The sequence below is a fragment of the Pelobates fuscus genome, chromosome 2, assembly GCF_036172605.1.
Source record: "Pelobates fuscus isolate aPelFus1 chromosome 2, aPelFus1.pri, whole genome shotgun sequence".
Classification (NCBI taxonomy): Eukaryota; Metazoa; Chordata; class Amphibia; order Anura; family Pelobatidae; genus Pelobates; species Pelobates fuscus.
Window position 1 is genome coordinate 237,955,517 of NC_086318.1, and position 21,157 is coordinate 237,976,673.

At 39.7% G+C, this 21,157-nt stretch overlaps 1 protein-coding gene across 7 annotated transcripts in view; it reads right to left on the bottom strand.

Moving 5' to 3' along the window:
• Window positions 1-8,577: 8,577 nt before the first annotated feature.
• NHSL1 (NHS like 1) overlaps window positions 8,578-21,157 on the bottom strand; it is a 227,465-nt gene continuing 214,885 nt past the window's right edge. For 6 of the 7 annotated variants that reach the window (XM_063443283.1, XM_063443280.1, XM_063443282.1 and 3 more), the window contains 3 exons: window positions 17,002-20,238; window positions 16,312-16,441; window positions 8,578-11,139 (listed from right to left, as the gene is read on the bottom strand). In XM_063443283.1, the coding sequence (XP_063299353.1) occupies window positions 10,461-11,139; window positions 16,312-16,441; window positions 17,002-20,238 (4,046 nt within the window). In that variant the 3' untranslated portion in view covers window positions 8,578-10,460. Of the gene's footprint in view, window positions 11,140-14,689; window positions 14,742-16,311; window positions 16,442-17,001; window positions 20,239-21,157 lie in introns of all 7 variants that reach the window. The other variant, XM_063443286.1, reaches the window with a different exon arrangement.

Sequence of the window (21,157 nt, forward strand, 5' to 3'; positions counted from 1 at the left end):
CGCCAAATGACTTGGACAAGACTGCCCCAAGGGTTTAAAAATTCACCTACCCTATTTGGTTCAGCTCTAAGTCAAGATCTACTGGATTTCGAGTCTATCCCAGGAGAATGTGTATTGTTACAATATGTAGATGACTTGTTGATAGCAGCAGTTACAAAAGAAAAATGTCAGCAAGCAACGCACGATCTACTACATATTCTCTGGAAGGCAGGATACAAGGTGTCCAGGAAGAAGGCTCAGTTGTGTTTGCCAACTGTCAAGTATCTGGGATTCCATATCTCTGAAGGTCAAAGGATTATGGGGCCAGAGAGAAAAGAAGCTGTCTGCCAAATACCAATACCCAAGAATAGAAGACAAGTGCGAGAATTCTTGGGGGCAGCAGGCTTCTGTAGGATATGGATTCCCAGCTATGCGATACTGGCAAAACCTCTGTACGCAGCCATCAAAGGTACAGAGCACGACCCCTTCTTATGGACCCAAGAACAGCAAACGGCATTTGAAGATGTGAAGAAGGCTTTGATGAGTGCCCCAGCATTAGGTCTACCTGATCACACACGACCATTCTACTTATATGTACACGAGCAAAGAAGAATGGCTGTGGGAGTATTGACACAGTACTTGGGATCATGGCAAAGACCTGTTGCCTACATGTCTAAGCAACTGGATGCAGTGGCCAGCGGACTTCCACCTTGTCTAAGAGCCGTAGCTGCAGCCGCCCTGCTAGTAGCTGAAGCCGATAAACTCACTCTGGGTCAAGAACTTTATGTACGAGTCCCACATGCAGTACAGACGTTGTTGGATTACAAAGGAAATCATTGGTTTAGTAACAGCCGTATGACCAAGTATCAAGCAATGTTGTGTGAAAACCCAAGAGTGCATTTAGAGACTGTAAACACCTTAAATCCAGCTACCCTTTTGCCGCAACCTACTGAAAGTCAACATGATTGTTTGGAAGTAATGGATGAAGTATTTTCAAGTAGACCAGATCTTCGTGATTTTCCCATCCAGAACCCCGATGTTCAATATTACACCGACGGCAGTAGTTATGTGAAAGAAGGGATCCGCTATGCAGGATATGCAGTGACAACAATAGACAAGGTGATAGAAGCTCGGCCACTGGCGAAAGGAACATCAGCACAAAAGGCAGAATTAATAGCACTAACACGAGCGTTACAATTGGCTGAAGGTTTAAGAGTAAATATCTATACGGACTCTAAGTATGCGTTTTTAACCACTCATGCCCACGGAGCTTTGTATAAAGAAAGAGGACTACTGAATTCAGAAGGCAAAGAAATCAAGTACGCAGCTGAAATCCTACAACTATTGGAAGCAGTGTGGGAGCCGAAAGAAGTCGGTATCATACATTGTCGAGCGCATCTGAGAGGAGATGGTGATGTAACCAAGGGAAATCGGATGGCAGATAGTGCGGCTAAGCGTGCTGCTGAATCAGGAAGACAGGAGTATGTGGGGCATATAGCTGCTCTTATACCAACTCCACTGTCCCAATGGACTCCAGTTTATACAGCTCAAGAAGAGGAGTGGTTAAAGACTGAACCGGGAAAGTATTTGGAGAACAAGTGGTATCAGCTAGAAGATGGAAGAATAGTCATACCAGCATCACTAGCGGTAGAAATTGTCCAAAATTATCACAACGGGACACATTCTGGGAGAGACAGTACAGAAGAATCTCTCAGGAAACATTTCTACATACCAAGATTGTCCAACTTGACTCAGGCCATTGTACGTAGATGTGTAACGTGTGCTAAAAATAATGCAAGACAAGGACCAGTAAAGCCACCAGGAGTCCAGTTTATGGGGGGACTCCCCATGTCCGATCTACAAATAGACTTTACAGTGATGCCTAAATCGGGTGGACATCGTTACCTGTTGGTAATTGTGTGCACCTATTCAGGTTGGGTAGAAGCATGTCCTACTCGTACAGAGAAAGCAGGAGAAGTTGTGAGATTCCTGCTACGAGAAATAATACCCCGATATGGACTACCCTGTTCTATAGGATCGGACAATGGTCCAGCTTTTGTTCATCAGTGCCTACAACAACTGACTCATATGCTTGGTATAAAGTGGAGGCTTCATACTGCATATAGACCCCAGAGTTCTGGTAAGGTAGAGAGAATGAATAGAACTATAAAGAACCAGTTGGCTAAAATGTGTCAGGAAACCCAACTTAAGTGGAACGTTCTCTTACCCATAGCTTTATTGCGAATCCGCAGTACCCCTACCAGAAGGATGGGCCTCTCTCCTTTTGAAATCATGTATGGGCGACCACCTCCCGTACTTGGTAACTTAAGGGGGGACTTGAGTCAGTTGGGAGAAGGAATTACCCGGCAGCAGGTTGTAGAGTTGGGTAAGACTATGGAGGAGGTACAGAAATGGGTACAAGATAGATTACCTGTGAATATTTATCCCCCTGTTCATAGTTATCATCCAGGAGACCAAGTGTGGATTAAAGAGTGGAATAATGTACCGTTAGGGCCCAAGTGGAGAGGTCCTTATGTTGTTCTTTTGTCTACCCCTACAGCGATAAAAGTAGCCGAAGTAACTCCGTGGATACATCACTCCAGGGTTAAACCAGCAGCAGTCGATTCTTGGCAAATTACAGCAGATCCAGAGAATCCCTGCAAGATCCGGTTGAAACGCACTACTCAGTCGGAGTAACGAGGAATTATTGTGGATTACAAATTTTATTGTTACAGGTGTGAGTGAGAAGGCCATAATAAAGCCTGTCCGCTTACCAACACATAGTGTATAAGCCAGGAAAGTCTCGAAGGGACACCTGTGAAGACGAGCAGAACTCCATTCCCTGCAGCCCTCACATCCTGGAAGCTGAGGTTCCATCGCACGGACGAAGACTGAGGATGACGGCGAAAGATGTGCTTTTGATTGTGTTTATTTATATGTGTTTTTATATTCAGGAAGGTAGAGGTACCGACACTCCTAGCTGTGAGGTATGCATTAAGACTACGAGAACAGGTAACCATATTTCCCAAACCCTAATTTGGCATTCACAATACGAATGTAAAGGAGAGGTATCAAGATGTAGATACCTAAATATAGACTATAGTGTGTGCCATTTAGGAGTAGGAGAACCTAAGTGCTTCAGTCCAGAGTATCAACCTCGTACAATTTGGTTGACTCTCAGGAATGGAGATCCTCAGGGGACCCTAATTAATAAGACGGTGTTAGAATCCGTACATTCTTCGGGTGTTCTGCTATTTGATGCATGTAAGGCGATATCAAGTGGTAGAAAACCGTGGAATGTATGTGGGGATCTTAGATGGGAGAGGACGTATGGGTCTAATGATAAATATATTTGTCCCAGTAGTAAAAATAAATATGTGAGTCCTAGATGCCCAAATAAAGACTATAACTTTTGTCCATATTGGTCTTGTGTGGGGTGGGCGACTTGGGGACAGACAGTAGATAAAGACATGATAGTGACTAAGTTGCCGACTAGCCCTTATTGTAAGTCTATGGAATGCAACCCAGTCCATATACTTATTAATAACCCCGACAAGTTCCTAGATAAGTATGGAAATTTATTTGGGTTTCAGATATACGGGACGGGTTTAGATCCTGGGACATTATTGTTTATAGGAATAGAGACTGATACGGTATCCTCCCAGACTCATCAAGTATACCATTCCTTTTATGAAGAGATGAGTATAGATAATAAGATCCCCCATAACGCTAAAAACCTGTTCATTGACCTAGCTGAAAGTATTGCCGGTAGTCTTAATGTTACCAACTGCTATGTGTGTGGAGGTACTAACATGGGAGACCAATGGCCTTGGGAAGCAAAGGAGGTAATGTCCGGTTCTGAGGCAGTTGACCAACTAATATCTACACAAGCCGATTATCATTTGAGTGTTAGAGGTAAATCTGAGTGGAGATTAAAGACCTCCATCATAGGTTATGTTTGCATAGCAAGGAAAGGAATAATGTATAATACTTCTGTAGGAGAATTAACTTGTCTAGGGCAAAAAGCTTATGATGATGATACAAAGAATACAACTTGGTGGTCGGCTTCAAATGTCTCAGAACCATCTAACCCGTTTGCTAGATATGCCAGTTTAAAGGATGTGTGGTTTGATTTATCCATCACATCTACCTGGAGAGCCCCAGCAAATTTGTACTGGATCTGTGGTAAGAAAGCCTATTCGGAGTTGCCACAGGACTGGGAAGGGGCATGTGTGTTGGGTATGCTCAAACCATCCTTCTTCTTGTTACCGATTGAAACAGGTGAGACTTTAGGTGTTAAAGTGTATGATGTGAATCATAGGAAGAAAAGGGGACCCTTAGAGATAGGCACCTGGGAAGATAATGAATGGCCTCCCCAGCGTATCATAGATTATTATGGGCCAGCCACGTGGGCAGAAGATGGTACCTTTGGTTATAGAACCCCAATTTATATGCTCAACCGTATTATAAGATTACAGGCGGTGGTTGAGATTATTACTAATGAGACCTCACAAGCACTCAATCTTCTAGCGAAGCATAATACCAGGATGAGGACAGCAGTCTACCAAAATAGATTAGCTTTGGATTACCTTTTGGCAGTAGAGGGAGGTGTATGTGGGAAGTTTAACCTGAGCAATTGCTGTCTTCAAATAGATGACGAAGGGCAAGCAATAGCTGAGCTTACTAGCCATATGGTTAAACTAGTGCATGTGCCTACTCAGGTATGGAAAGGGTACAATCCAAGTAGTTGGTTTGGTAACTGGTATGAGTGGTTTGGAGGGCTTAAGGCAGTGGTAGGTGGAGTCCTACTGATTTTACTGTTGTGTCTACTCCTACCGTGTCTTATACCCTTAGTAGTCAGGTCTGTGCAAAGCCTGATAGGAAGTATAGCAGAGAGGAAGGCTGCTGCACAGATAATGGCGATATATAAGTATAAGGCTCTAGATCAAGGAGAACCAATGCAGGAAGATGAGTGTTAAAAGATTCACATCATAAGATAAGTCTGGTCTGGTTCATGGTAACCTGAGGTATATGCAAACCAAGGTTAAGTGATGCCTCAAGTAATTGTGAAATATCAGAGGCATCAAAGGGGGGAATGTGATGTAATTCCAGTAAAATACAAGTTTAGCAGGCTAAGATTGCCACAAGGCATATGTATGTATATGTGTTTGTAGTATCAGTTAGTTAATTACACGTAGCTAAGATACTGTTATCACTGTACTGACCAGGTGCAGGAATGTAAGAACTGGAATTACGCGTCCCTCTCCTTTGTATCAGATGAGCCACGTGGTTAGACCGGATGGATGAGTTTAGACTCTATTCATTAAATAGGTTAAGGGTATGTGTGGGTGTAGTTAATTGTGGGAGGAGCTACAGTGCTATATAAGGAATGTACTCTATGTATTCAGTACTCAGACTTTGCTGTATTTTGGTGACGCTAGTCCCTCTGAGTCCCGATCGGTGATCCAATAAAGAATCTCTTCCTTCCTGAAGAAACCTGTGTCCATCTCTCTGTGCTTGGCTTCCGTCAGTTTCTCCGGTATCAGTATATATTTGAATTTTCCCGGCAAACAGTTCACTAAAGCGTGAGTGCAAGGACTTTCTACATTTCTTCACTATATATAAATAAAAATAATGTAAAAAATTATATATATATATATATATATATATACACACACACACACACACACACACACACACACACACACACACACACACGTTTATATATAATAATTCTAAATATATTTATGTAATATTTTTGCATAATTAGGTCATTTTATGAATTACAATTGGCGGGACCTGCCTTACAACCCAGGCCGAAAGTCCAGGGAATTTAATTTGCTAGCACTATATTTAACCCTGTAACTTTCTAAGACACCATAAAACCTGCACATCGGCGGTACTGTTTTACTCTGAAGACTTCGCTGAACACAAATATTAGTATTTCAAAACAGTAAAATGTATTACAACGATGATATCGTCAGTGAAAGTTACATTTTTTACACACAAATGGCACTTACACTGACAATATAATTGTTGTGATAGTTTTACTGTTTTGAAACACAAATATTTGTGTTCAGCGAAGTCTCCCGAGAATAACAGTACCCTTCATGTACAGGTTTTAAGGTTATTTTCAAAAGTTACACAGAGTCAAATGTAAGGCTTGCGTTTCAGTTTTTTCACATTGAAATTCGCCAGATTGGTTATGTTGCCTTTGAGACCATATGGTAACCCAGGAATGAAAATTCACCCCCTTTCCTGCCATGATGGCATATAATTTGCAATAGTAGACAATTTATTTGTTTTCTATTAACAACACAAGGTATTGCAAATTGGGTATGTCCAGTCTTTTTTTAGAAGCCAACACTATTATGACATTCATAATAAATTTCTTATTTCCTCCCATTTTTTTATATTTTATTCATATTAAATTATGTATCATAGCTAAATATTTGATGTTAAACGAAAGCCTTGTTTCCCCTGATTAACCCCTTAAGGACCAAACTTCTGGAATAAAAGGGAATCATGACATGTCACACATGTCATGTGTCCTTAAGGGGTTAAAATGATATATAATATGTGTGGGTGCACTTAATATGAAAGTTGTGAATTACGGTTGAACAGACATAATAGTCAAATTCCAGATTTTCTTTTGAACACAACGTGTACATTTGGCTCAGTCCTTAAGGGGTTAAGAAATGCATTTGCATATAAACAACGTTTCAGTCCAACTACCTTGACATATTAAGAAATGTTTGGTAATGGGACTGAAATGGTGAATGTATGCTGTTGCACAGATGTAAAAAAACTAATGACGTTATTGTTTTTATTTCGAAGTTCTATGAGTGTGTTCTTCACTTTGGCTGAGATCATCAAACTTACCATAGGAAAGCATTGGGAGGCTATTGTGCATGTGTGGCAAAAAGCTGCGCGGCCAAACAGCATCTCCATGCTGCCCCTCCTCCCACTCTAATACATTGCCCCAATATCAAACACACTGCCCCTCCTCCCTCCACTCCACCATACACTGCCCACTTCACCCAATGTAATACAGTACATTGCCTCTTAATCTAATAAACTGCCCCTCCTCCCTTCACTCTACTTTAATACACTGCCCTCCCTCCCCCCAATTTAACACACTGCCCCTCACCACTCTAACACACCAGCCTCCTCCCTCAAATAAATACACTACCCCCCTTCCCCAATGTAATACAATGCCCCCCTGACTTCCCCAAATTAATACACTGCCACCACTCCCCAATTTAATACACTGGCGCCCTACCTCCCCCAGGTTAATTAATACACTGCCCCTTCCCTCTCTTAAATTAATACACTGCAGCCCCCCACCACTCTGCACTGCCCTCCCCTCAATTTAACACACTGGTCCCCTCCCCCAAATTAATACAGTGCCCCTCCCTCAAATTAATACACTGCCCGCCTTCATCCAAGCTCCTCTTTTCCTACCTTACAGTTTGCTGTCTGTCCTTCAGTTCCAGCTACAGCCCTGTTGAAGCAGGCCAGACGCTCCTATGGCACTGTGAGCAGGATGGAAGGGGGAGTGGCCGCTCTGGTCTGCTCAGCAGACACACAGCCACTCTGCCCTCTTGTGGCCGGGAGAGCAAGAATCAGGAAATATTTTTCCTGTCTTGCTGGTCGCAGCCACAGCTGAAAGCGGCCCCAGGGCAGCCGGGCCGCAAATATGTTCACTTAGGGCCGCATGCGGCCTGCATGTTCGACATGCTTGCTTTAGAGTTACTGAGTTATCTGACTTGACCAATATGCCCAAATATCTGATAACCTAACACAATCCAGCATCCTTTGTGCCTATATTAGACACATTAGGTTCCATTATATAGGATTGGAAGACCTGTGTAGCACACCGTAGCCTGCTCACTGCCTGACCCTATAGTTAAGGACAAGGTAACAGTCAGTGAGTGGCAGGTCATGTCTCAAATTGGTCAGAGGATGAGGTGGAAGGGATGTAGTATTCAAAATGATTAAAGAATAAGATGTGATTTACTATGTTCAGAGAGAGTGGGGAGGACCTGAATGTGAAAGGCAGTCATGAGATTGGCTGTCAGGGAGCGAAATGGAGAGGGCAGGCATACGGATCTATGAAAACAAATGGAAAATAACTAAAATTGGGAAACCGTCAGTAACTGCATAGAGCAGTGATTCATAACCACTGCATCAGGACCCTAAACTAGGTTGTCATACTATATCAATATGGACTCATAAGGATGGGTTAGGGCACAACATATGAATTAGATCCCAGGCAGCTGTGCACAATAAAATGGTTATGCAATGACCCCACTAACACTGAAGAGTCTGATGAAGTAATCTCGTTATACTTGACATATAACCCACAGAAAGGTAATTGAGGTAAATGAAACATGAAGTCAGAAAGTTGCCATGCACATAATGTGGGTCCCTGTCAACAATTAAGAAACCGTGGCATACAAAAATGTATGAGAAACCCAGGACTTTGTTCACATTATCCCCTCTTTAATGACAGTCAGTGTTATTAGAGGCACTTTGGGAAGTAGGTTCATGTAGTATCTTATGGCAAGGAAACAACATTGAAAACAGTACACCTGATGTATTTCAACCTTGATTTATTTGAAGCATAGTCACAGCATTCTCATGTTCCTAATAAAATGAAGGCCCCTGGAATGCATACAGTAATACCAAGGATTGGAGTCACAGCCACAATTCACAAGAACTAAAATAAATTAACACATTTGCTGCTGGCGGGGGAGAGGAGAGATGAAGGCTACCAAACATTGAGTGCATTATTTTGTAACCCTTGACTGACTATTGTAACAGCTGTATTTCACAGCTGGCTGGAGTGCCTGAAATTGCTTGGCGATGGCTGTAGGCCCTCCAGCAGCCAATGGGTTAACTATAGGTTTTACCCCCACACCCCCTTTTTTTTTGTTTTTTGTTTTTAATCTAAAACGTGTAAAAATGTACAAATTTTGAATGCAGGTAAAAAGTGTAGAATTAGAGCTTCTAATATATACAAACAATATAAAAACTACACAAAACATCAAAACGATGCTATAAAGTGGTAATAAAAATTGCAAAAGCTCCAATTTCTAAAATGCCTTTATATTTCTAAACACGTAAAAACATAAGGAATTTTATAGGCATGTTAAGAAAAAATTCTCTTTGGTAACCAAAGTTTTTTTTTGTTGTGTTTTTTGCTGTTTTTATGTGTGTAATATATTATATATTGGATAATATATATGATATATATATATAATCCATTTCTAATTGTAGATAATGTAGTTAGTAATTTTAATGGCAAAAAAGTAAAAGGTTACACAAATTGCTCTGTAGTGCAAAAGTTCTCAGATTTAGAAAAAGAATCTAGGTTTTAAGGGAGAAGAATTAATCAGAAGCAAAAATTGCAATTGGTTTGCGGGCCCTTTATAAGCAAACTATTTAAAACCATGGTAGTGTGGACATAATTTCAATGTACCCTCAGAGGTACTCTTCACTGCAGTCCGTATAACAGTGATGGCTAATCTATGGTACTGTGGCAGTCGTGGGGGTTTCCTCAAGGTGCCAAACCAGTGAAATGGCATCCTTTGGACTTCTAGTCAACAAAGATTGCAGGGCCACAGATTAGCCATCACAGCCTTAGGAAATGGGCTCTGTATTTTAAACCCTTCATTTTAAGTTGTCTTCCTTTGAATCTAAGGAAATGATGCACTGCTCAAAGCATGTATGTTAAAACAGTTTTTTGTTCTTTTCTGTTGTACTTTTGCTTGAAAAAAAAAATATAAGAAAAACAAATAGGGTTTGTACCGCTGCACAGCAGCTAAAAATACACATAAGAGGTGATTTAATAATAGTAAAAGGAAGAGACTCCTAGGAAATAACACAGTACCAAAATAATAATCCAGAGATCTGAGTTAGCTCGACAAGCCCTCTTCTAGCCCACAAATTGCACTCTGCATATAAGGCTTGGATTGTTATCCAGAAAAGATCCTATTAGCAATGCATCCACAACCCCACCATACCCTGTTTAGTAGATCTCACTATGCTTTATAAGCCTAACACTATAAAGCAAGCTTTGACATATGGCTCTCTTTCCAACCACAGCTGGACTATACCTTCCATAGCTCTAATTGGCAGAAGATGATGAGACTCATAGTCCAATAGCAGGGTGGCCAGTATAATGTGTCCTTGGCATCGCACCCTTCGGTTAATGGATTGGATAGTGTTGCCACTTTCTTCCCAATGTGAACAACAAAAAAAGCATCCTTGCATCTCTATTGGCCCTGGCTCCAACCTTTTGCAGTTGCTGCATACTGGGTTATCCCTGCCAAACCTTACTTTAAATAAACTGCAATGCTACAGCATTTAATATACAGATACCATAGGAGGAGCACACACAACACGGTTTTGTGTCCAGGTCTTTACAGTGCTTCATTGGGATTTGTTATATTTCATCGAGGAAAGCTTTTCTCTCTTCATGAGTCAGCATCATCAACTTCTGAAAGCCTATTCATCAAGTCTATGTGTAGTTTGTCATTGTTCTTTTCAGTATCCCCAGATTCATTTATTTCAGAGTCCATTTTATAAAACCGATCCAAACTTTTTGTGCACATCAAAGGCATCTTTGTGAAGTTACCTTCTCCAACATCAGCAGCTTCACCTTCTCCTTCACAAATGACAGTCATCGGGCTGCTCTGAAGTCTACTACGGACATTGTATTTGCTGCTGGCTGCTGAAGGTGGTGTTCTGGAGCGACTGTACCTAGTTCCCGAGACTGACATACTTCTGGGCATAAGCCCCTCACTCTTGGCCCATTCCTCCTGTGCCTTCCTATTATTTGGGGAAGACAATGTTGGGCTTTCTGGAAGCTCCAGTGATGAATCTGAATTGGATCTATGAAACCTTGGATCAGTATGCTTCAGCATTTCTGCAGCTGACATACGTGATCCACACTCTGATCGACTCCCCTTCTTCAAGAGTAGAGCTTTAAAGTTGTCACTGCTTGTACTAGACTTTCGAATACTTCTTTGGATTGAACCAGCCTGCTTGAAGGTACTGATATTGGGGGAAGTCCCTGTTGGAGTCACTGGTGGAGAGGAGTTTTTGCGTGGATCGTCATCAGAATCCTTGCGGCCTAGAACCTTTCTTTTGGATCTGAAACAAAGAAAACAATTCCATAACTTATCAAATAATTTTTAGATTGTAGCTGCAGTTTACCATTAGGTGCATTATTGAAATAGCCATTTCAAGTAACCCTTCATGGACTGGATGTAGTTTTGTATATTAATGTGCAGTTCCACTGAGTAGGAATTTAAGTCATATGGTGTACTTTAGCTAATATTTTTAAATGCAGTGTAGTTATTTACCCGTTAACAAAATCTGAAACTAGTAGCAATTATAAAACAAGTAACAACATATAAAATAAAACAGGTCAGTGTTATAATGGAACCTTAAACTTTAACTGCCATGACCACTTCTGCTTGTAGTAGCAGCCATTGTGGTAGGAGTCCGTATTGCACCCCTGGAACATATGCCTTAGGCAGCCCAGAACTCTGCTCCAGGGTGCCTTATGTTAATTCTGTGCAAAAATTACACCTGTCATCAGTACACACTCTGAGCTAGCAACAGACATAATGAGCTTATCCAATGGCAGGCAGTGCTGGGAATGGGCCTGCAAGCGGAAGCCTATATCCTCCCTCCCTTTCTGCTCTTTTTTTATATTATTTATTTTTTTATTCAAATTCCCTCCCTCCCTGGCTCAGATTGCACACCTGGTCTCTGTGCCAGTGAGAATAGTCCAATCAGAGAGAGACAGACAGTGAAGGAGTGATGTCGGATAGAGCATGGAAAACGGCCAGCACAGAAAGTAATACTTGTTGGGGGGCATTATAAAGTTTTAAAAAATAAAATAAAATAAATTAAAAGTGTTTTGTGAAAAAGGATTGGAGTAATACTTCAATTACAACCCAAATAAGGCATGTGATACCAGATTCTGACAAATAAGCAAACAACAGCAACAAAAGTCAGAAAAACGGTCTGAATGACAATGCAAACATTGCAGCTTTGTAACACCTTGAAATTAAACGTAGTAAATCTAAAACTTCCTTTTACAACAGAACCATAGGAAACTTCTTATTCAAAGCAGTATGGAAGTTTGTGGTCAGAAAAAAATAAAATAAAAATGACATCCTGCTTGCCATTCCATACTAGTTTGACACCCTCCCTATAGATTTATCCCCTCCACATACTTACTCTATTACAAAAAGCAATGTATGCACATATCTGGAAGACTAAACCACTACAAATTTCTTGCAAATAAATGTGAATTTCCTAGAGACTGGGAGGGCCACAGAAAATGCTACTTCAACACAAACAGCCACCTTGCTGTCAAATTACTAACCCCTCTCCTGGCTACCCATTAAAAACTATTGTTTTCGGCCATTCTCCCTACAACTGCTGTAGATTCCAATACATATGTATCCATCCCTACTTGAGTTATATCTCAAATTACTCTCTACAGACATGGGTCACTTGGGCTCACAAACATTTTGGACTCAGTGCGTCCTTGGCTGTAACTCAGTTTTATATTTACATTTATTCAGTCCTGACATACCTCTGAAAGAAAGAGGGGCACAAGTCTGAAAAATACAGGCTATATCCAACTCAGAAATATTTATTTCATAGTAGCCACTCCAGCACGTAATAATTTTGAGAAACCATGTCCCAGTCTGAAAGCTTTAATAAACTCATTTCCATATGTAACTAAATGTTTGCACACAAAGCAACACAACTGAGACTTCCAACAAATATTTTCTACAGAGGTAAGGATTACGGTCGCCACACAAATTATAGAAGTCTCTTGAAGAAGAAACAGAAGAAGCTACTATCTAGATGGTATCTCTAGCCTCAAAGACTAGCACATCTCTACTATTTTTCTTCTCTATCACTTCAAATGATTTTCAATAAGTATATGCAATCAAAAGAAAAACAGCTTTGTGATTATCGAAGAATCTAAGTGATGTGAAGCATGTTTCTACCACAAGATGGCATTAGAGTCCATCCGTACAAAGATGAATGCAGAAAAAAAATGTCTTAGTAGACAATAAAGAAATTTGGTATTTTGGTAATATTCAGTTTTAAAGGCTTAGAGCAGAACTATTAACCAAGATGCAATTCATTATTTTACCCTGCAGGTCTCTACCCCATGATTCCCATTATTTTGAACACAATCTGTGAGTGGTGAAGTGATACAGAAAGTTCTGTGCTTTAACAGAATTCCACCTAAAAAGTAAGGACACAAAGACCTCTTATCCTTTTTTTTTCCCTAAAGGTTTATTCACCAACCACTGAACTTAAAACTGAACTGCAGCAACCATTACAGCTGGACTATTTTAGCAAAATTATTCAATTGTAATTTGTATTCACTAAAATATAGTATTTATTATGATATCATATTTGAATGTTTTCCTTTATATATTTCTGCTGCAAGATTGTGTTGAGCCAATATTTCTCAACATTGTCATTTCTCTTCCAACCCACCCCCAAATAAACAAAAAAAAACAAAAAAAAAAACCCAGCGACAACCCAGAAATGGCTATGCTTTTTCAAGCTCTCAATTGCCAATGGTGACATCTATATGATAAATATGTTTCTGTCTTCTGCCTTGGTAAATGATCTACTGTTCTTTCTCGAATCTTGTAATTGAAACTATAAAAATGACCGGTTATTGAAACATTTTTTTACATAGAAATCACAGTTTACTGAATGTCTTCTGTACAGTACTGGGATTCATGTCCTATGTAATGCACCAGAAACACTTCTACTGAAAGAGAGACCCCATTATGTGCTTTTAACACAGCATGTCATTCAGTGTGGAGTGCATTTTGCTCCATTTTTAGATTTCTTCTGCTGTGCACTAATTTTCGGAGTCTGTATTCATTTCCATGCCTTTGAAAAGCTGTTGCTGTTTTTTATTATCATGGAAGAATTTTTATGGACTGTAATTTTATCCTCACTTTTGCAAAACAACCTATTTTCCTATTTCTAAGAAAGTCTTACTTTGCACACTTAGTAGTTTTAAAAGCTCTAATGAATGAAGTAGTAAGGGTGAAGGCCTTCTAAATACTGTGAGAACTCAAGCCATTTCAATATAACACAGTGACTTGGGTCATGAATGCCAAGTTTATGCAGAACTACCTTTTATATATATATATATATATATATATATATATATATATATATATATATATTGTAGATGCTATTTTCTACGTGGCATCTGCTCTATTTAATGGAACTGCATCATTAACATATTCAGTACTGGAGGTACCCACAGAGGTTGAACAAAAACCTCATCCTCCCTCTAAGTTGAGCCAGCCAACATTTAAACAAGTAAGAAACTCAGGAAAGAAGTTTGATTATTAACAGAAAGTGTTCAGTAACACATTACATTAGTTGTTTGTATGCTGGAAAGCTCACCTTAGAGGGACAACTATACAAGTGGACAGTGTAAATGCGCTCAGAACAGTCAAAACACAATGGTTAATGAGAGGAAGTGGTTATCAAGTATGTTGCCATCGTTAGGGAGTTGTACAAGTATCAGTGTTATCACAAAGGGTATTCAGAATGGTTTGGAATGAATTAGACAAACGATAGTCCGACACTGGTCATACACCTAGCCGCTTGGCCTGTGTATTGTTTTACTTGCCAGTTTTAGCCATTCTTGCCATGAGGCATTGTTGCTGAGCCTCTGTCCCAAACTGCATTGTGGAACGACCAGAAAAAAAAAGGGGGCATTGTCAGTGGGAAGTTGGAAAGGAATGGGTATAAGTGCGAGAGGGTTGAGAGAGAAACGGATAGTAAAAGTTAATTATTCAATAGTTAAGACACTGGAGAAAGAATTTTTAAATAGGTGAGTCGATAAACCAATATTTTTACTGAGAGACTCCAGTTATACAATCAATGGTTATGAACCAAATCATTAATTATTTTACGAGTTATAGCTGCAGAACATTACAACATAAAGCACCACAATTCCATCAATTATATCAATACAAGTCAAACAGTAACTTGTTTAGACACATGTAAAGAACATGAGCATTTTCATATTTCATTGAAACTATAATACATACCAATAACTATAAATCCTAACTACTATTCTTTTGTTAAATTAGGGGACGTTAAATCAGGAAGATCAAGGAGATTAATGGATGCAAAATCACTCTTAAAATGTACTGTATTTGCTTTGAAATAATATCATTTAATAAATAAATATTAGCAAACAAAAATGAACTGCAGATGCAGAGAATTGCGGATGTAAATATATATGATATAAATTTCTGTTAATGCGTTTTCCTATAAGAATGTGTAATCCAAAGTGTTAGTAAGAGGATGTCAGATTACTGAAAGTTGTCAAAATTAAGAAAAGGGAAGTCTTGGATACACTGAGCTGTACAATAAAAAAAAAAAAAAAAAAAATAGATTTTCTTTATGGTTTTCTAAAATTATTAAGCCTTTCTACGTCAATATAAAATTAGAACTCCCAGTTCAGACTTTTACAAACATTGGATCCTGAATAAAAGAGGCCAGGTTCTCCACATGAATTGCAGAGCAGCCAATAGTAGAAGGTGCAATGAGCTTTCATGCATTGCCAGAACCACAGGCAAGAGAGGTCACTGCTTGGAGCTATGGGCTGGCTGGGAAGATGATGTGATTTCTTATGTGAGCCATGAAGGAGCTGTAGGTCTGTGTCTATTATACATATACAACACACTTGCACAGCTTCCTTGCAATGTCTGACATCATAGAAGCAGGATTATGATTTCAATCATTTAACTGCCAAGGGCCATGCAGAGGTATAGTGAGAATGGTGTGGGAACGACAGACAAAAAAAATACAGAAGTAGTAGTGAAGGTTTGACCAAGACCTGCGTCTACGGGCACCAATAGCATGGCCATTGCTTGCCTATTACAAAAGCATAATTTTCACTTCCGAATTAACAAATATCAATTTCAATCATATTTTGACAGTATTGATTGAGTTTTAAGAAAGAGAGTGTAAAGTATTTAAAGTTATTCAATTTACTCAGATTATGATGTTATATGAAGGTATAATGTTCACTAAGCCAAAAACTATCAAGAACTATATTACATTGAGGAGATGACAACAATGTCACTTTATTATTGATATCACAATAACTCGCTATAACTTTATGGCTGCAATCGAAAACAACAGATGGTGTAATTACTCAGCCTGAAATATAGTGATGCCAAAAATAAAACATGGATTGACCGTACAGTGTAGAAAACGTGGCAGATAAGGGATGGTTACCTGTGAATTACTGCAAAAAGATCCTCTGTGGTTCTTGGTTTAGTTGGAGTCATGGGTTCCTCATTACCCTCTATGAAGTTGCTCTTCAGAGAAAGTGGAGCCTTTACATCTTCTTTCTCAAAGACCTCCGCTGCATTAGAAGAAAAGAGAAAAGAGGGGTAAACATCCAAGCTCTACAATACAAGAAGTCTTTGTAAAATGTACATTCACAAAAAGGAAATTACTGTAAAACCAAACTTTAAGGAAATCATGAAATGATCTGCCATAATAATAACCTTAATGAAGACGTGCAGACAGCAGCTAATTCAATCAAACATGTATTTCACAGAAGTATTGATCTGGCACACATGGATTATACCGATCAACAGAACCACCTTTACAAACAGACTAATCAAGCTGGGTTCGCTCTTAAAATTAGAGAGATTGTTTAGCACTCTTTTCTAAGTAAAAAAAAAAAAAAAAAAAAAAGAACAAAACATATACTTCTATGTGTATAATCTATACCCAGGGAATAGAACATCACCAGAAATAGTATGCATAACCTAAACACATCAGGTACATAAAGTACTTTATGACTAAAACTCCTATTACACTTAGGCCACAACTCCTTTGTGAGCGGATATTAGATGGGTGTTACGGTTGCGTGTATATGTGTAAATACATTTATCTATAAACAGATAATAGACTTACCACAATCCTCCACCTTGAGTAGTTTTTCTTGGACAAAGCCAAATCTTTTTGATTTTCCATCTGGAACATCAAATCCCTCTGACATTTCTGGGGGTTCCCCCTCTTTCTGATAATTCTGGGCTTCTAGAAATGGAGATTGTGCAAAAAATGTCTCCTCTTCTCTCACTTCATAAGAGAATAAACTAGCTTCTCCCGGATGGCTAGTAAATGCAACTGTCTCATCTGAACGGTTTTCAGCCTCTTTTTGTCCTTTTACCTCTTCACAATCTCCGCTTATAGAATCTCTCTCATAGGCAGTTGGCATAGTTTTCTCATTTTCAATGACTTGAGCTATTTTTTCTGCTGCCAAATCAATCTGCGGAGGTGGAACGATAAGGAACAATTTGGGTTTCTTTGAAACAGGAGGAGGCTTCTTGTTGGGAGAGGCATTTGGTGTAAATTGTGAAGTGCTTGATTTCTCTTGTGGCAATGATATTTCGGATGTAATTGTGCTTCCATTGTGAGCTGAAGTTTGATCTATGTCTTCTCTGTTTCCTAGCAGTGGCTTTTCTGTTGAAATTTCACCAGTAGTTAATTTTGCTGTATTTCTTCGATTAGCAGGATATTGTAGCTCTTCATCTGTTGTGTTGCAATTTTTATTTTCTCTGGAGCGAATGTTGGATTTGAAATCGAAAGAGGCAGATGGTACTAATGATGGCTGTGAAAATAAAGATGACGTTTTATCATGAAGGTTTGTCTCTGGCACCTGCTCAGCTAATTTTTCATGCTCTGTTTTATTAACTTTTTTAACAGATTTTAACTGCACCGTTTGCAGCACATCAGCAGTAACAAGAGGCACTACTGGTCTTAATAGTTCTTGTTTGCTGTTTTGATTAGTATTATGAAATTTAGGGCCATCTTTTCTTCGGTGTGTGATCTCAGTGTTTGTTTTAAACAATTTGGTGTTCAGCGGGGGAGCAAAAGGAGGAACTATTGACAGCAGAGGAGGAGGCGGAGGACAATTAATGGGTACATATTTAGCAGTATTCTGTGAGTCTGGTAGCCACATAGTTCCATCAGACGTAGACGGAAACAGTGTTGCCTCTGGTGGTGGAGGTGGAAAATTTGGTGACGATGGTAAGTTATCAACATCCACAAATTCCATTGCCGGTGGAGGGGGTGGTTCAGGAGTTAATGGAGGTGTTGGAGGGGCATGAGATGAGGGCAATACAATGGTGGACTTTTTCCCACTCTGTTGTACAGAATCAGAGGTGTTTGAAGAAAGGGAAGTGGATGAAGATGAAATGGAAACAGATGATATCAGAGATGATCGTCTTTCAGGCACTTTGGGTTTAACTTTGTTTGGTCCATTTCCTGGTGAAGCATTTTTAAATTGGGCAGGAACAGGAGTTAGGGTGGTAGGAGTGTTTGATTGGCTTGAATATCCACTGGATGGTGATGTGACTCTACAAGACTTTTCAGGAGACGCAACATTTGGTTTAGACATTCCAGTGTACACTTGTGGCATTGAAGTTCTCATACCATATGTCAGCTCACAAGTATTGTAATCATTGAGTCGAGTACATTTGTTCTGAGAATGAGTTGCAAGTGCTTTTGACTGATCATCAGGACTCTGTGCATAGTCTGTAAGGTAACTCCACTGATCTGTATATTCTGATTTTATGCTACTGGTCTCACTTTGCGATGGGGTAACAGCACATATGGAGTATAAGTTAGTTGCTGTAGCAGACATTCCACTACTGCTTGCACTGACTGTACTCTGGCTGCGTGATCGCAAAACCCAAGGATCCTCATAGTCACTGCAGGGACTCTGTGAAGGTGAGCTATTAGTTTTACTTTTAAGGTTCAGCTGTAAGGACTGCTGTAGAGATGCAATTAGTGTTTCATTGAGCACTTGTCCATTGGACTGAATCTTTTTTTTAGGAGGCCTTCTAAGTGAGTCAGTTCTAGAAGGAGGTGGTGGGGGCTTTTTGGGCTTCTTCAAAGATATGCTTCGTGTAAGTGATTTGTCACTGTAGTTTGACCTTGCATCTGTGGTCTGTGCCTCTTTCTTATCAAAGATATTAATGACACTGTTGCGTGGATTCTGAATACCATTGTTTTGGTTACCTGCACTTATCCCAGAGTCCATACGCATTGAAGTGTAATATCCTTCATGGTCCACAGAATATAAAGAGCTGGAGTCTGCTTTCTGCTCTGAGCTGCATGTGCTCATGTTACTCACAGGAGAGCTTGAGACAGCAGATGATTGCTTTCTAGAGTGTGCGCCCCTGTCATTCTCTCCAAGTTCACATGGCCAGTGATCTGCGCTATTAACGCTGCTCGTTATACTACCATTTCTCTGTCTTCCATCAGAGCAGCTTGATTCACTGCGTGTGTCGCTGTCCTGTGAGTGGCTGTTGAAGCCTGTATTTATCCTGTAAGGCATTGCTTGTGACACATTGTTTATGTTCCTTAAGTTGTGAGACATGGCAGAGTCACATAAGGAAATCATGGTTATAGGACTTGGTAAATTTGTATTATTGCTGCTATGTACATGCTTATCACCTCTAATGCTAGTATTATGTTCATGGCATAAATTCTTTGTGTGAGTCGAACAGTGGGATGGCATTTTGTTGTCCAGCTGGCCAGTGCTTTGAGAGGTGTGAATAGCAATCACTTCAGAAGATGAAGACAGCATGGCATTTGGTATGACACTCATTGAATATGCAGCATGTGGTGAGACCACTGAAGCTGGATTTGACAAAACTTCACTTTGTGAACTACGCACTTCTTGAGATTTAGGCCTCTGAAAAGATCCAGACCTAGGGTTGTTCCTCAGGTGAACTACAGTGTCGTCTACTTGTAATCTGCCTAGATGTCGTGGCAAAGAAACACAACTCTCCTGCATCTGGTTGGTCTCTTCATGCTTCTGTTCAAGAGAATGCAGACAGACTCGTGCTCCAGGCCTCGGTAAGCTACGGAAGTTTAGCTCACCATTCATACGAGAGGAGCATCCTGCAGGGTCACTCAAAACAGACATGTTTCCTGATGAACTAGACATGAGTGCTGCAATCCCTTGTCCTTTCTGTGCTCTGATCCTTCTTACTGATGGAGGGACAACCTTTATTTCTTCCGTCTGGCAACTGAAATCTCTTGTATCTATACGTTGTGTAGAATGCCTGCAACTTTCCAGTGGATTATAGTCATCTGGTATGTGCAAAGAGTGCCCTCTGAACTCTGTCTGTCCTGCACCTGCTGTTGAATCAGATTAAACATAGTTAGGCATATTCATAAAAAACTACACGTTCAACATAAACACAATGACCTTTCTTTGTCTCCATTTCATTGATAATTCGAAACAATACTATTGTAAAATCATCACAGAACCTGCAATACAAATCAGTTATGATATTTGCAATTATATATAGCGTTGGTGGCAAGCAACATAGCATGCAAGAAAGCGTTTGATAATTAGAGGGTTATGCTGTAAAGAATAAGATGAGATTAAGAACATTTTTATTTTATTTTGCCAGTGCTATCAGAAATTCCGAAAGACTAGTCTTCTCTACTGATTGGTTGTAGTACATGAGCATATCTAATACAAGGGTAAATGTGAACTTCTAGGTAGCGAGAAAAGGGAGGCTTTGTCTACGTGTGCACTGCCATTCATGCACTTGTTCAGTAACATCAAAACAAGAACCATCACCTCATGCTCAACACATGCAGATAATTACTGGAACCACGCCATTTTGAAAAGACATTAGAACGATACTCAGGACACACACAAACACTCCGTCCTGAACATTACACAATCCGTTATTTCCACTATGGAAATCCAATTCCAGAAGTTTTGATCCAGCACATAGCCTAATAATTCTTGGGGGAAAAAAATAAAAAGGGTTGTATTTTTCTGAGAGAAGCATTATTCATTCAATGTGGAAATAGGTTTCTTTTTTTATGGAAAAGGAATAAGGTTATACACAAACAACTAAGGAACTGCTGGTTATTGATATAAGAGGTTAGTATATTTTCTAAATCTATCTTGACTTAGGCTTGCTTGTGTTTAATTAAAACCTCACCCACCCTTCCCTTTCATGATTTCTGAAGGCTATCAGACTGTATTGTATAATGGGCAGTGGTAGATGTAATTAGACTGGTAGTGGTGAGCAATGAG